This window comes from Henckelia pumila, chromosome 4, assembly GCF_033568475.1.
Source record: "Henckelia pumila isolate YLH828 chromosome 4, ASM3356847v2, whole genome shotgun sequence".
In the NCBI taxonomy this organism is placed as follows: domain Eukaryota; kingdom Viridiplantae; phylum Streptophyta; class Magnoliopsida; order Lamiales; family Gesneriaceae; genus Henckelia; species Henckelia pumila.
The window spans coordinates 129,513,165-129,530,144 of record NC_133123.1 but is presented as its reverse complement, the minus strand read 5'-3'; the positions used below and the strand labels follow the sequence as shown (position 1 = coordinate 129,530,144).

Below are 16,980 nucleotides of genomic sequence, written 5' to 3'. Positions count from 1 at the left end.
GTGCTTGCAGAGCCAGCGCTATACAGACAAATTCGGGAAGCTCAGAATTTTGACCTGAAGACTCAGAAGTTATCCCGTTTGGCTCAAGGTGATAATACTTCTGGTTTTCATCTGCAAGAAGACGGTATGTTGTGTCTTTCTGGTCGAGTAGTGGTACCCGAGAATTTTGCTTTGAGGGATGAGATCTTATCGCAAGCTCACCGCAGTTGATTCTCTGTACATCCAGGCAGCATGAAGATTTATAAGGATCTTCGCACTCGATTTTGGTGGAAAGGGATGAAGCACAGTGTTTATCAATTCATATCCCGATGCCTTGTGTGTCAGCAGGTCAAGGCAGAGTTTAGACGACCCGGAGGGTTACTTCACAGCTTAGAGATTTCTGAATGGAAGTGGGAGCATGTGACGATGGACTTTGTCACCCACTTGCCTATGTCTTCCAGGAATTGTGATGCTATTTGGGTTGTCGTGGATCGGTTGTTGAAGTCAGCGCATTTTCTTCCCTATAACCGCGATTACACCTTTGATAGGATGACACAATTGTATGTGCGGGAGATTGTTCGATTTCATGAGATTCCGTTGAGCATTGTCAGCGATAGAGATCCGAGATTCACTTCGAGGTTTTGGGGTAGTTTCCAGCGAGCCCTTGGTACTACTTTGAGCTTGAGTACGACTTATCACCCAGAGACGGACGAACAGTCGGAGCATACTATTCGCACTCTAGAGGATATGCTTCGCGCGGCGGTGATGGATTTTGGTCCAGCGTGGCATGATCATTTACCCTTGGTGGAGTTCGCCTACAACAATAGTTTTCATCGCAGCATTGGCATGGCACCATTTGAGGCTCTTTATGGACACCGTTGTCGTACACCTTTGTTTTGGAATGAGGTTGGCAAGCGTCAGGTTGAGGGTCCTCAGATGATTCAACAGATGATTGATGCAGTAGAGTTGATCCGACGCAGGGTTAAGGCAGCCCAGGATCGACAGGCTAGCTACGCGAACACCCACCGCATGCCACTTTATTTTGAGGTAGGAGAGTATGTTTTCTTGCGTGTGTCACCTTTCCGAAAGGTGATGAGGTTTGGTCGCAAGGGTAAGCTGACACCTAGATTTATTGGTCCTTTCGAGATTCTCGAGAAGGTTGGGGATGTGGCTTATCGTCTGGCCTTGCCGCCCGATCTTTCGGAGATCCACGATGTGTTCCACGTGTCCTTGTTGAGGCAGTATGTGGCGGACGAGTCGCATATTTTGCATACGACCGAGGTAAAGGTAGATCGAGATCTATCGTATGTGGAGAAACCCCTGCGGATTCTTGACAGGAAGGACAAGGTACTTCGTAACAAGCGCATACCATTGGTTATGGTACAGTGGCAGCGCAGAGGTACAGAGGAAGCTACTTGGGAGTTGGAGAGCCGGATGTTAGCCGAGCACCCCGAGTTATTTTGAGATTTTGTACTTCTTTGTATCGAGTTTGTACTTGTTCAGTTGTAATAAAGAACATTTGGTTGGCTATTTATGTTTTCCTCTAAGACTTAAATTTCGAGGACGAAATTTCTTAAGTGGGGGAGAATGTAGTAACCCGCATTTCTAATTAGTGATTAATGAGTAATTAATCACATGATCATATTTAGATTAAGTAAAACATGATTAAGTAAGATCCTGTTGGGATAACGAACTTCAAAAATGGATTCAGAGCACTCGAATTAGTTGAATTGGTTCAGGAGGATCGGACGATCCGAAGAGGAGTTCGGACGATCCGAAGTGGATCAGAAGCTCCGTGCCAGGATCGGAGGCTCCGATCGAGATCGGACGCTCCGATCTGGGCCAGACACACGTCATCGCTTACGTCAGCAAGGTGACATCATGGATGACGTAATATTGAGCAATCGGAAGCTCCGAAGGTGCGATCGGAGGTTTCGATCGAGTTCGGATGATCCGAACCAGGTTCGGAGGCTCCGAACGTTGCCTATAAATAGAGGGTCCGAGAATTCATTTTCTCGCACCAATTTCCTCTCTTCTCTCTGATTTCTAAGCCTTCTAACTCAGATCTAGGGAGATCTAGGCATCCTACGGGGAAGTGGCTTAGTGATCTAGACGTCGTCACGGAGCTATGGCCTAGTTTTGAGGCTATCGACAGCAAAGGACTAACGACGGACGCAGGTATAGCTTTGGCATCCTAAAAATATTTAGGAGTATGCAATAGCTTAATTAAGGCTTTTAGAGCTTAATTGTTGATGCATGGATATTTGCATTGTAGTAGCAGTAGACTGGACTAGTAGGCTTGGAGTCTAGGTTAGTGGAGCTAGGTTTGACCAGCAGTGTTAGAGGTACGTAAGTACTGACCAAGATAGCCGGCATGATATACTTGCTTATATGTTGCATGAGTATGTGCTATATGTTTTATCATGTTTTAGCATGTTTTACCATCTTAGCACATACATGATTTTACGTGTGACTGCATTCGCAGAGATGTGAGTCATTGACAGTCTCCATAGGAAACAATGATCTCATTTTGGACTCGAGTCAGGTATGACAGTTTCCATATGGGACTTGTATCCTATTTTGGATTCGGGTCAGGATGGGGTTGGCTCAGCCCTGATATGGAATATACGAGTACCCCGCAGAGTAGCTCTCTAGCCGGTACTGTATATTCTCGGCGCCATGAGCAAGTATTTTCACTTGAGTTTTAAATCATCTGTGTGCGCATATTTATATTTATATCATTGCTTCGTATTGAGCGTTCTAGCTCACGCCCCTGTGTTTGGGTATTGTGTACCTTGTGGCGGGGCAGGTTTGAGGCTGGACGGTCCAGGCGGCTCTCAGCAGGATTGAGCTTTGGGGAGTGCGAGGTTGTAGAGGGTAGGGATTTATTTACCCTGAACCTTCGATTTGTTTGTATAACAGTATTTATACACTTGTGGTAGCGTCGGTTGTATTCTGCCGATTGGATTTGTTGTACTTTAATTTATCCGCACTTTACACTTTAAGCTTTTATTGCGTGCGCTTTTACTATAACTCTTATTAGGTAGTGGATCCGGGTTGGGTCACTACAGACCTGTTCCGCTGTCCCGATCACCCGGGTTGTAGGGTATCACTCGGGATATCCTACTAGGATATCACCACACTCCCTAAAGATAGTTGGGCTAGGACCTGCTCCGCTGTCCCGACCACCCGGGTTGTAGGGTATCACCCGGGGGTATAGCCATCCAGGGTATCCTACTAGGATATCAGTATACATTCACCAAAAACATGGTTCCCGAAGCCACTCCGAAATTTTTCGGTTCTTTCGTGGGAGCTTTAGTCTTGCAAGCGTATAAGAAAAATCTTGGTTTCATCACTAGTTGTAATACATCTAGTTTGACGCTGCAGCTTCGTGTATATGATATCACGATGACAATTATTATTTTATTTTTTTAAATACGGGGATAAATAAAGTGGGGAAATTATTATTATTTTTTAATCTATTAACTTGTTCTTTTATTTTGGTTCATTAACTTTTCAAATTTTGATTTTGATACACTAACTTTTAATTTTCGACTATTTTGGTTCAATTGCTGATGTGACAACTTGACATGCCAGTATTTTTCGGTTCAACGACAACAGTTTGACCAAAATTACCGAAAACTAAAAGTTAGTGCATCAAAATCAAACTTTGAAAACATAATAAACCAAAATAAAAAAATGGACAACTTAATTGAACGAACAAACTATTTTCCTAATAAATTATAATTATTTCTAATATCTAATTTGTGTAAATACATCGGTATTTTATGGTGTAAATTTGGGCCCAAGATGTTTTCATTTGGTCATAAGGACTAATGGTGTGCTACCATAATCACGGACTTATCCACTCGATGAATAATAACCACTTGGTAAGTCCTATGGTTGTTCAGCGAACTCATCAAATGAGCACTCATCTTGTATGTTTGAACATCTCTATGTCATTACCAATGAGACTTGGTATACAACATCACAACTGCTAGCTTCAAGCTCAAACGACATTTATCCTTTTTTTAGACAGATTAATCGACTAACAACTTGTTTGGAATATACAGTAACTCATAGCTGGTTATTATCGTCGATTCATAGTTGGTTTTCAAAGATATCATTGTTACTAACCACTTTGACCAGGAAAGATGTGAAGTTTGTTTGGAATGAGGCATGTGGTCAAAGTTTCCAAGAATTAAAGGTGAAATTCACATCAACACACGTCCTTGCAATTTTAGAAGGAACGGGATTTGTAGTATACAGTGATTCTTCTAAACATGGGCTGGGTGCAGTTTTAATGCAAAATGAAAAAGTTATCTCCTATGCCTCATGACAGCTGAAAGAGTATGAAAAGAATTACTCAACACATGATCTTGAATTGGCTGTTGTTGTGTTTGCATTAAAAATTTGGAGGCATTATTTATATGGTGAAAAATGCGAGATTTACATAGATCACAAAAGCCTTAAATACTTTTTCATACATAAGGAGCTTAATATGAGGCAACGAATATGATTGGAACTTGTGAAAGATTATGATTGTATAATCAACTATCATCCAGGGAAAGCAAATGTGGTGGCAGATTCATTAAGTCGAAAGTCAAATTCCATGGCCAATTTGAATGTACAAAAGCAGGTATTGAGGGACTTGCAGAATTTACAGATTGAGATAGTGCCTAAAAGTGCTGGAGTAAATCTTTTTGTTTTGATGATACGACCTACATTAGCATAAAGGATTAAAGCAAATCAAAGTTCAGATGAAGAGTTAAACAAACTAAGGCAAAGTGAAATTGAAAATTGAGGTTTTGATTTGAGTATAATGGAGAAAGAATATTGATGTATCGAGGTAGATTATGTGTGCCAAAACAGGGAAACATCAGGGGGACATACTGGTTGATGCTCACATTATACTTTATTCAATCCATCCAAGAGGCACCAAAATGTATAAGATTTGAAACACCATTTCTGATGGCCAAGAATGAAAATGAAGGTAGTTCGATTTGTGGCAAAATGTCTGATGTGCCAACAGATAAAGACTGAACATCAAAGACTAGCGGGATTATTGAAACCATTTTCTATTTCTAAATGGAAATGGGAACACATAACAATGGATTTTGTTGTTAGTCTTCCCAATACTTTGAGAGGATATAATTCTATTTGGGTGATTGTGGATTTTTAACCAAATCAGCTCATTTCCTTCCAATAAAGTCAACATATAATATGAACCAATATGCAGAGGATTACATCAAGGAAATTTTCAGATTACATGGAATTCTCGTGTCCATTATATCTGATCGTGTTCCTAAGTTCACCTCAGCATTTTGTAAAAGTTTGCATAATGCCATAGGAACAAGATTATCCTTTAGTACAGCTTTCCATCCTTAAACATATAGACAATCAGAGCGAATTATTTATATATTGGAAGATATGTTGAGGGCATATACTATTGATTTTCTAGGTAATTGGGATAGTAAATTGTCTTTGGCAGAATTTAATTATAATAACAGTTACGAGTCCACCATTGGTATGGCACCGTATGAAGTACTGTATGGCCGAAAATGTAGATCTCTGGTACATTGGAATGAAGTTGGGGAAAGAAAATTGTTGGGTCCATAATTGGTTCAGCAGACAACAGAATTAGTCATAAAAATACGTTAAAGAATGCAAACTGCACAGAGTCGCCATAAAAAGTTATGCGGATTTTCGACTTCAAAAGTTGGAATTTCAAATTGGTGATCATGTATTTGTAAAGATATCACCATTGAAAGACATTCTACGATTTGGTAAGAAAGGAAAATAAAGTTCTCGGTTTATTGGCCCATTTGAGATATTGGAAAATATTGGAGAACAAGCTTATCAGGATTGCCACCAAATATCTCAAGTGTCCACAATGTCTTTCATGTTTCTATGCTACAAAAGTATTTGACCAATCCATCACATGTTTTTCGTCATGAACCATTGGAGCTTGCATCGAACCTAACTTACGAAGAACGACCGGTCCAAATACTTGACTGAAAAACAAAAGACCAAGGAACAAAAAAATTCAATTGGTAAAGGTATTATGGCGCAATCATGAAATTGAGGATGCGACTTGGAAGAGAGAGGAATAAATGAAACATAAATATCCAAAGCTATGAGGTACGTCAAATTTCGAGGACGAAATTTATTGAAGGACGAAAGAATTGTAATGCCTGGTCATTCCTACAAATGATTTAAAACTTATTTGACATGATTATTGTAAGATAGTGAGCAATAAGGAAATGTTGCGAGTGTAGAGGTTAGAAACGTGAGTTTTATGATAAGCGACATGCGACATCAGTTACGATTTCAAGGAAAAAGAATGGTGTACTAATTCAAATGAAATAAGACCAATTTATTTAGAAAGCTAAGTCATATGGATACAATTTTCATGTTTTGAGTTTTGTGCAAATCCTTAAGGAAGAATGGACAAAACTACCCCGAAGTTTGTCATGTGTACTATAATATTCTGCACTGACATATTTTGGTATAACGAGCATAAATTTTCATTGAAATGTTCCAATTGGGTGAATTCAAAGCCAAATGAAAGTCAAAACATAGAGCTAAAATTTTCATGTTGACCAATTTTCCTAATTTTGAACGGAAAATAACCTTTAGAACAAAACAAAAAGCGTACCCGCGCTAGGAACAAGGCACACCCGCGCCTGGTCTGTAGATTTTTTGGCCGACTATTAAAAACGTGAGGGCAGTGAATTCTTTTCATTTTTCAACTTCTAAACCTCGAAAAAACAGAGGAAATTCAGGTTTTTTCAAGACTTCTTCCTATAATCACCTACAAACATCCGTCTTCACCTCGAATCGAAGTTATAATCGAGTTCTACGCAGAAATTGCAATTTAGGTTGGTAAATTTTCATTCAATTCAGGAGTTCTTGATATGAAAACCAAAACATGTGCATAATTTCGAAATATAGATTAGAATGGTGTTATTGATTGAGATTATTATGTATATGTATTTGACAGTCTAGGATCAAGGAAAACTGAGCTAACCATTGTTATTATGCTTGGAGTGTAAGTTGGGTTCACTTCTTGCTTTTTACATGAGTTATATTTTTCAACTGATTTGGAATGAAATGGATTGATTATGAGGTATACGTAGCTATCGTATGCATGTCATTGTGCTTGTTGAATCAAGTCAAAGTAGAAGGACATGAAATGACTTTGGATATAGTATTCAACCATTTATTTTGCGTATAGTATGCTCTAAAGTCATTTAAAGGATTGATGATATTGATATTTTGACATGAAAATAATTGATTACAATTTATGTGGCTTATAGACAAATTAGCTACGGTGACAGTTGCGTCACAATGTTACAGTGGTAGATGCTTCACAAATGAAATGATATTGACCAATATAAACATGAAATGACTAAAAATAAAATGAACGATTGTTTATCAATTTTAGTTAACTAGAATCGATTGATTATACCGTATTATGTATATGAATTGAATTGAATGGTGAAACGTTGAATGAAAAATGTCTTAAATATACATATTTCCTTCTTCAATGATTGCACCGATTTTTGAAGAAATGCATATTTTTATCTATTGAACCGACTCGATATACATATTTGATTTGTACTCAAAAGTTATCAAACTCAAGCCGAACTCGAACATTTTCTCAAGCCGAAGTCGAGCCAAAATTATTTAATTCAGTAGTTCACGAGTGGCTCCGGATCTTTTGTATTTTATTAAAATAATATATATATATATATATATATATATATATATATATATATATACATTTCGAGCCTCCGAGCTTTCATTATTGAACCTTAATGTTCAAGTAATAGTTTGAATAGCTCACGAATAAGAGATCTCAAGCTAAAATCGAACTCAAACTTCATTTTGAGTTGAACTCAAATAAAAAATAAAAACTTATTGAACTTTAAATCGAACTCGAACTCAAATGACAAATATGCTTAATTCGAATCTAACCTAAACATTAAATTTTTAGTGATATTCGACTCAATTAAATTCTTTTACACAAAAGGCCCACCTACAACATCACATGAGAACCTCGTGTGGTTTCGTTGCCCCTTCAAATCCAACGGAGTCGAGGAAGCCCATTTCATCGCGTGACGTGCTCGACTCCTTGTACTTTGACGTTGGATCTTATAATCATGCCATTTCTGAATAGGCTTTTGTCTGTTGCAAATATTGTCCGGGTGTCGGCTGGATGGATTTCCATCTTCCACCGCCCGTGGGTACAACTCACTCTACTTTTCAAATAAATATATTTTATTTTATTATATAAAACATATCTATTTTTCTTTTTGATGGATTGGTGGGTAACTTGTCGTGGATTTATTATGGTTTTTGCTGATGTTGGGTCACATTCACAAGCCAAATATATTGTTGTTATTTATGTCATGTCACTCATGTCTCGCGTGAAGCACTTTTTAAATTCTATGGAAAATTATACATCTTGTCTATATTATTATATAAAATATGAGCACTCTTTAATAACTATTTTTGATGTATCAAGATGACACCAATTTTCTTCTTTATTTTACCTCTGTTCATTTAAAGTTTGCTGCACATTTTTCCTTTTTTTTTTAAGGCAAATGCCAAAATAACATTTTGACAACTTTTATAATTTTAATTTCATCTCACGTCACTATCACGTGTCTCCCAAAAAAACGTTCTTTTCTCCCAAACCATAAATAAAAAAACAAATTTTATTAAAAAAATACGACAAAAACACGCAACGTATCACTAGTATATATAAATTCCAAGGCTAGCAACACAATTAATTTCAACAATTTTGATGGTTATTGTATTTATAATTTTGTAACTTTAAATACAACTTATAAACCAACGTCTAACCCTTGACCAAAAACCGAAAGAACAGTACTGGTCATCCCCATGCAAATTGCACTTTCAATGCACAATATCATCTGTAGGCCAACAACCGCACGGTTTTGTCTATGCTACTCCATTCGGGCAGTGTCTGGATGAGAATCCAACGGTCCATGTTTTATGAGATTTGATATGATCTCATTTCAAATGAGATTATATTAAATCCCAAAAAATATGAGCCCTTGGATGCAGTACATGGGCACTGCCCATGTGCTAGCATAGACAAAACCCAGCGGCACATGCTAATATTTATTACATTGTTTGCATTTTGGAGAAATTTTTTTTTAAAAAAACAATCTGGCATTAAATAAACAAAAATTGATTAAAATTTTGACATAGAGATGGGAAGGTTCAAATTCTAAATCATTAATGAAGTTACTTCAAATGCATTTTCTTAACCAAAAAAAAAAAATTTCTTACATCATAATATATCTTTTGGCTTCTTCTTAATATCGAGATACTCCTACATCCATTATTATTGTTTTCACTAAACATGTATAAAATAAAGAAATCTAACATAAATAAACATTAAAAGTTTTCTAATGAAACAGTTAATGTTTTAATATAGAACATAATTTGAAGAATCTGTGGTCCCTTTTGTTGCAAACAAATGCTGGCATTTCCACTAATTTATTGTATTTACGTAAACCACAAATTTTTTTTAAAAATTTTATTAGCCGACATGAAGTATGATAAAAATACATATTATATGTAATCAATAGTATATTCTTCAGGCAACTGGCCAAAATATTTTTTTCCCCATTAATTTCCAAAAAATGGTGTTTAATCATAATAATAAAATAAGATATTTTTGGTGGAAGGAGAATAAAAATATGTGGAACAGCGCCCAGACAGACGTACAAAACTACGCGCAAAATTCTGATATATGTATTCGTATTCGCATCGCAGAGTGAAAATTCATTCGCCAATAAATTAGTCATTACAAGTTTTTGAATTCCTACAAAAGTTTCAATCTTTCTGCGGTTTCTTGAATTTTCATTGATCCCTTCATCGATTTCTTCATCGACTAATTTCATTATCGGAGTTGTAAGTACAATATATATGCGTATAATGGGAAGGAGGAACAGGAGAATAAACAGAGGAAAGGCTCCAAGAATTGGCAATTACGCAGTGGCCTCGTCGATCAATGACCCCCTTTGTGTTTCTTGCACAACTTTTAACATTCTTGCTCCTATTTACAAAAGACTCAATCACGAGGTAAAATATACGCATATGTTTTGTTATTGTTTGTATATGGGCGAAATTTTGCTGGCTTTTTTTTATTTCCCGTAATTTGTGTATTGACGGGTGAAAGCAGGATCCCAGTTGCAGAGAAAGCGATGTTAAAGATGATTGGCTGAATAGGAACCAGAGGATTTTGGATTGGTTAATGTATGAAAGATCTTCTATTATCTGCCTCCAGGTTTTGAATTTCTCCGCTGTGGTTTTAATTTGTATTAATTAATAGAATGTGATATTTGATGTTATTCAAGATGTATGGTCTTTGGGGTGTTGCAGGAATTCTGGGTTGGGAATGAGGAGCTTGTGAAAATTTATGATGAGAGGCTGGAGGATGCTGGTTATGTAAACTTCAAGCTCGCTCGGACGAATAATCGCGGTGATGGTATGAGAAATTCTTGATTTTTATGCTTTTTGATTGTTATAATTGCTGTTGGATAACATTCTATTGGTCTCATGAATTGGAAGAGATTATAGATCTTAGAAATAGGTCCTCTTGTTTTAGTTTGATGCATGTGTGATCCGATTTTCGGTTTGAGTATTTGTGTTGTGTATCAATTCCTGTTGGACAATACACCATAATATCGAATGCGAGTGGAGTTAGGAGTTAGATAGAAGTCGCGAGTATTTGAAAAGATGGAAAGAAAGATTGTAGGAGACCTTTTGCCAGCAGCGTCAATACATTCAAATAAGTTCAGAAGAAGATTTTTTAATCTCAGCCTGTTCTGTAATAAGTTGTTCTTTCTTGAAATTTGATAGGTCTCTTGACTGCCGTGCATAAGGACTACTTCAAGATCATTAGCCACAGAGAGTTGCTTTTCAATGATTTCGGAGACCGTGTGGCACAGCTACTGCACGTCGAACTGATCGCCCCCTTCTCACAATGTCGGAACAGTGATATACGCCAAGAAATTCTAATAGTGAATACCCACTTATTGTTCCCGCATAATTCGAGTTTGTGCTTAGAGAGACTACGTCAGGTAAGTTGAACTGATCAGTTTTTTGTTCACGTCATTGGTAGAAATGCTTTATTTTGTATCGGTTGCTCATGCAAATTCGCATTTCGTGTTTTGCTTGATAGGTCTACAAAATTCTGCAGCACGTGGAATCGTATCAAAGAGAGAATAAACTCAATCCCCTGCCAATCTTACTCTGTGGGTATGCCTTTTTTCAAGTCTTTTACTGTGGCATGTAGCGTTCTCATGCTAATTACATGATGATATGATCTTGTATGCATTTGTTTTCTTCAGTGACTGGAATGGCAGCAAGAGGGGTCATGTTTACAACTTTCTTAGATCTCAGGGATTTACGTCCTCATACGACACTGCCCATCAGTACACGGATGCAGATGCTCACAAGGTGATTTAGTACGGATAGATTCATGCTATTGTTTTTTAAATCATCTTTTTTCTCGATTAGATTTGTGTTTCTGATTCCATATTATTCTACGCAGTGGGTGAGCCACCGTAATCATCGTGGGAACATTTGTGGTGTAGATTTCATATGGCTTCTAAATCCAAATAGGTACAGGAAACTACTCAAAACAAGTTGGAGTGAAGCGGTGCTTGGGATGTTCAAGGTAGGAACTAAAGTTCAATAATTAGTTTTGCATGTTTAAAATCTGCTCTAGCTTGAATGTTTTCTCACTTCGGTAATGTATTCTCGGTTTGTTTTTGTCTTCACAGTACCAACTTAGCCGAGCCTCTCTCAACGAGGATGATGCATTTGCCTTTCTGAAGGCTGATAGCCCTGGTGATTACATAACGTATTCTGGCTTCTGCGAAGCATTGCGACAGGTACCAGCCTAATCTGGATAGATGGTTTTTATTTGAAATCTCTTATTTATGGAGTGATAATCTTTGAAAATAACCGTGTATTTTAATTTGCTTTCGATGCTCCAACAGCTTAATTTAATTGGACACTGTAATGGACTGAGTAGTGATGAGATTAAGGACCTGTGGACTCAAGCTGATATTGATGGAAATGGTGTTCTTGATTATAAAGAGTTTAAGGTAAGGGATGACACCACTCTTGATAATGAAAATCTATGATCTTTCTAAAATGTCTCTCTTACAAAAACATATAAGAGGAATATAATTCTTGTGATTGTACTACAGCAACGAATATGGAACACCTCTTGTTCGGAAGAAGGAGAAGAAGTGGTGTGCGACGAGATGGTGAATGAGATGGAGCAAACTATTGGATTTAAAGTGAAAAACGCGGTTCTCTTCCCTACTGAGGTAGAAAATGGAACATGGCCTGAAGATTACTCGCTTTCAGATCACGCACGACTCACAGTGGTATTCTCACCAGTGAAAATGCCATGCTCTAGATTGACATCATGAATGAGAGTATCAAGAGAAGTGTGGGTTGCGGATATACAAGTGTCAACATGAGCTTCAAGTCTCCATCGAGGTGGTGATGAGCCAGGGTTAAGATGAAACCATGAGACACAGTGATTTGGTATTGTACCATGCACGTGGTGCTGAACATGAGACAATAGAAATCTTGCTCCTGCGCGCCCTTGTTCCTTGTCGATATATATATATATAGATATATATCTTGTTGCTGCAGTGAATGTGAAGGTCCTCTACTCTTTGATATATATTTGTTGTATGTATGTATACTATGTATATGAAGACTGCTCATGCAGGAGCTAGTACACGTCGTGTGTCTGGAAACTTGATAGATAGACGTCGCGAAAGAAACTGATTTTTTACTTGGGACCATATATGGTTGATCAAGTATGGGATGTGTAATAAAGAAAACTCGTTTTGCTTAAGAAGAAATCAATGTGGTGTGTGTATTTGTATTTTAGTATGAAAAATGGGACTGACCTACAAGTCACTTGTTATAAGAGTTGATGTCAAAATATATAGTCGTGCAATATGTATAATGATGATTACTTAAAATATATCTCTCATAGTACATATAATATTGTCCTAAAAGATATATTGTCCTAAAAGATATATATCCTTACGGCATTGTTTGTATCCAATAAAAAAGAAAAAAAAACACATTATTTTTGTAGCAGATGATGCAACCAAATCCAATAGAATAAAGAAAACTTGTCTGCTTATCACAAATATTCCCATCATCAAAAGAACTAATTATTTCCGAAAAGAAAATAAAAAAAATAAATCAAAGTTTCGACAAGGAACAAGAAAAACCCACAAAATTAAATCCTACGGAGTTATCTGATCTTAATTTCCAAAAGTTGATGTAAACAAAGGAGAGAGAAGCAAAAAAAGGATACAAAAAAGGACTCCCCCTTTGCCTTAAGCAGGAAGGGATTGACTTTATTGCATTCGACCACGCGTTCCCATGATTCATAAATTTAAATAGCAAAATTTTTTTTAAAAAAATGTAATAACATCGTATTTTTAATATATTAAATTATTAATAATATAAATGTTTTTTTTAAAAAAAAATTTTTTCTAGAAAATGAACTGATGAGGCTAAAACACACGGATTATATTCTCTGGCACACGGTATATACACAGGATGACTAAAATAATGCATGTCATCAAGTTCCTTGAATCCCAACTCTCTGTTTTATAGTATTTGGTTTATTTATTCAACTTTTTTCCTTTATTAAAAGCTCTCTGCTTTACCCTTTTGCTTTCTTTGAGTTTGATTTAATGGCTGTTCTTCCGTTGAAAGCTTTACCGGTTGGCTTCAGATTCCGGCCGACGGATTTGGAGTTGATCGATTACTATTTGAGGAATAAAATCAATGGACGTCACAAAGAAGTCTCTGCTATTCGTGAGCTTGATGTCTGTAAATGGGAACCTTGGGATTTACCTGGTGATTTTTCTTTCTTTAATTTCCTTCTCTTATTTTTTTTAAATTTGTTTAGCTCAAGAAGTTGATGTTGGGATGATAATCGAAAGCTCTGTACTTTATGTAAGATAAGCTTCTTGGGACCTAACCTTTTCTTGCTTTCTTGAATTGTTACATAAATATGAATTTTTGTGTGAAGCTGGAGGAGGAGTTTAAATGCCAGATAAATTTGTTGTAAGGAATATGGGTTGCTGTCGATTTTTGCAGATTTGTCGGTGATTCCGTCAATTGACAACGAGTGGTTCTTTTTCTGCCCAAAGGATCGAAAGTATCAGAATAGCCAGAGATCGAACCGTGCCACCGAGAAAGGGTACTGGAAAGCTACTGGTAAAGATAGGAACATAGTTTCTAAGAAGGGAGCAAAGATTGGGATGAAGAAGACTCTAGTCTTCTATAGCGGCCGCGCGCCGGACGGCAAGAGGACTCATTGGGTGATTCATGAGTATCGTGCTACCGATAAATCGCTGGATGGAACCCATCCTGGTCAGGTTCGGACCGTCGTTATTTGCGATATATTTTTTGGATGTTTGGATATGATAGAAATGTTTCCTGTGTTTTTAGGAGGGTCACATTAGTCAAGATGGTGGGGGAGTAGTGGTGTTGTTATTGAGAATTTGAGATGTTAGCTACCTTTTGATTTAAAATCACTTCACTATTGGGGAATGAAATCTTGAATATTTCATTCGATCAACATATCCCTTGAATCGCTTTGTTATAAAGTTTCGTTAGTTTGAAGTTCTAGATGAATAGATGTCACAAGTCTTGATGGTTTGTTGGATGAATTTCTTTAACAGGGTGCCTTTGTACTCTGCCGTCTGTATAAAAAGGATGATCTCAAGCAAGATGATGCTGCCGAAAGCTCGAATCTTGAAGAAGCTGAGGATATTGCCTCTTCTCCCACTGTCAACAAGTCTTTAGCTGAGGATGAACAATCAGAAGCTGTTATACAAGCCTGTGGCGACAGCGCTGAAATGCGACCTCCGCCTGATGAAAAATCTCCAATTACAAATTCAGATTCGTCGTCTTTCCCAGTAAGCCAAACAACCATACTTGAAACCCAACTTCTCACTTGTGCTGGATAGTGATCGATAATTGAGTCACTGCTACTCTTTTAATGCTTGCTTTTTGATAATATTTTTCTACAGCCCTACCCAGACTTGGAAAAATTATTGGGCTTGTGTCCTCCTGTTCAGGAGCCAGTGGAATGGAAAATCTTCTCGCCGATGGATTCGCAGATGCAAATGGAGCTCGGAAGCCCGTACCTGTGTACCGACAGCTTCTCTGGGGAAATCAACGACGACCCAAATGCTATTCCTTTCCACTATGGAACAAATGCTACTGATATTGACATCTTCTTGGACTCGATTTTAAATGATCCGGAGGAGCAGAGCTGCATGCCAAATGTAGAAAAATCTGGTGTATATAGCCCTGTAGTGGACAGAAATAGCTCTCTCGGACCTGGAATCATGTTAAGGACACGCCGAACATCGAATCAAGTGCATGTCCATGATCCTGCTGAACATGGAATTGCTCCTAAGAGAATGCATTTGCAGACGAAATTGGAGATCGGGCCTGTTCAGTGTCTCCTTCGTGGAGATTCAAATGACATAAAAGTAAAATACGAGGAAGAGTCAGCGGTGACCGAGGTGAGATGACTCGTGCCATATAAATTGACCAAATTTTAACACGAAAGCCCATTATAAGAACTATGTTTGTTCACAAGATTGGTTTTTTACAGGACGACGATCCTATGAATCTGCATCCCTCGAATATCTCAGAGGAATCGACATCAGATGAAAGAAATCAAAACAAACAATCTGATGATTTCAGCAGAAGTGTTGTAAGAGCCAAATCCAAGAATCTCGAAAGAAGCCATGGAGAAGTTGCTCCTTCTGTCTGCTTACAACGTTCTGGGATTGCACCATATTTGTATATGCCCAAGATAGTCGTCGCCACGAGTCTCGTCCTCGTACTTGTTGGGGCATTGTGGTATCTTAAATTATGAATCATAGACGAGAACCGTTTTTTTTGTAATATGACTCTAGGATTATTGTAACTTGATGGGATTTGCACGAACATTAGTAGCTTCATCTTCCTAACTTCCTTTAGAATTTTGTATCTGGGGAAGCTAGAAGTATAATTTTTATTAGGACGACAGTCATCTTTTACTATTTATTAAGTTTAGGTAGTATATAAAAATTGATGGTGTCTTGGTCTGTTTTCTAATAACCCAAAATAGCCCCTGTCCCATCCACGTTGTTTTTTTCCCTTCTCAAATTACTTGAATCTAAAATAAAATATTACAATCTTAGCTCAAATACGTTTCAATGAATTACATGCTTCGAATTTTTCCCCAGTAGATCTTGGTTATGTTGCAAATATTTTTGGGAATTATGAGGTGCAAACGAACCGAATCGAGCCGAATAATGATAAAATTTTAAGGTTCGAATTCGGCTCGATAAGAGTATATTCGAGTTCGAGCTCGATTCGAAGTTCGATAATTTCAAATATTTTGGCTCGAGTTCGGCTCGAAATGAAGTTCGAGTTCGGTTCGAAATATTCGAACCTATTCGTGAACTATTCGGATATTATGGTTCGAAAAGCTCGAAATGTATATATATTATTATATAATTATATTATATTAATTAAATATTAAGGCTCACGAACTATTCGCGAACTATCGAACAGAGTAATTTTGGCTCGTGCTCGGCTCGAAAAAAAGTTCGAACATGTTCGAATTCGGCTCGAGTTCCATAAACTCGAATACAAATCAAATATTTAACAAGCGAGCTCGAAAAGCTCACGAACAGGTTCGGTTCATTTGCACCCCTAATTATGAGCATGTATTAAACATTCATTGTGTTTATTTTTGTTATGATTTTTTTTTGCAATTCTAATTTATGACAAAACTATGTCACTTTTCTCGACAATTTTATATTTTCAACCATTATATCAATTTAGTTCATAGCACACTTATTATTACACATGATATATTTAGTATTTTTATACAAACAT

At 37.2% G+C, this 16,980-nt stretch overlaps 2 protein-coding genes across 2 annotated transcripts; both read left to right on the top strand.

Annotated features, from left to right (window-relative positions):
• The first annotated feature begins 9,748 nt into the window (after window positions 1–9,748).
• On the top strand, window positions 9,749–12,939 carry LOC140863209 (uncharacterized calcium-binding protein At1g02270-like). The gene is made up of 10 exons (XM_073266486.1): window positions 9,749–10,101; window positions 10,202–10,306; window positions 10,402–10,507; window positions 10,882–11,102; window positions 11,204–11,280; window positions 11,373–11,481; window positions 11,576–11,701; window positions 11,808–11,918; window positions 12,027–12,134; window positions 12,240–12,939. Exons 1-10 carry the CDS (start codon window positions 9,946–9,948, stop codon window positions 12,465–12,467), a joined length of 1,347 nt encoding a protein of 448 aa, XP_073122587.1. The 5' UTR covers window positions 9,749–9,945; the 3' UTR covers window positions 12,468–12,939.
• A 707-nt stretch (window positions 12,940–13,646) lies between these two features.
• Window positions 13,647–16,283, top strand: LOC140863912 (NAC domain-containing protein 91-like). Its single transcript, XM_073267700.1, has 5 exons — window positions 13,647–13,929; window positions 14,173–14,453; window positions 14,760–14,996; window positions 15,111–15,611; window positions 15,704–16,283. The coding sequence occupies exons 1-5, from the start codon at window positions 13,764–13,766 to the stop codon at window positions 15,968–15,970; spliced, it is 1,452 nt and encodes a 483-aa protein (XP_073123801.1). The 5' UTR covers window positions 13,647–13,763; the 3' UTR covers window positions 15,971–16,283.
• The last annotated feature ends 697 nt before the right edge of the window (window positions 16,284–16,980 follow it).

Excerpts from the sequence above, each read along its gene's own strand:
- LOC140863912 (XM_073267700.1), top strand. The coding sequence starts at position 13,764 with ATGGCTGTTCTTCCGTTGAAAGCTTTACCGGTTGGCTTCAGATTCCGG. Across the intron at positions 14,997-15,110 it reads CAGATTCGTCGTCTTTCCCA|CCCTACCCAGACTTGGAAAA; the intron begins GTAAGCCAAACA and ends ATTTTTCTACAG. Across the intron at positions 15,612-15,703 it reads AAGAGTCAGCGGTGACCGAG|GACGACGATCCTATGAATCT; the intron begins GTGAGATGACTC and ends GGTTTTTTACAG.
- LOC140863209 (XM_073266486.1), top strand. The coding sequence starts at position 9,946 with ATGCGTATAATGGGAAGGAGGAACAGGAGAATAAACAGAGGAAAGGCT. Across the intron at positions 11,919-12,026 it reads TCTGCGAAGCATTGCGACAG|CTTAATTTAATTGGACACTG; the intron begins GTACCAGCCTAA and ends ATGCTCCAACAG. Across the intron at positions 12,135-12,239 it reads TTGATTATAAAGAGTTTAAG|CAACGAATATGGAACACCTC; the intron begins GTAAGGGATGAC and ends ATTGTACTACAG.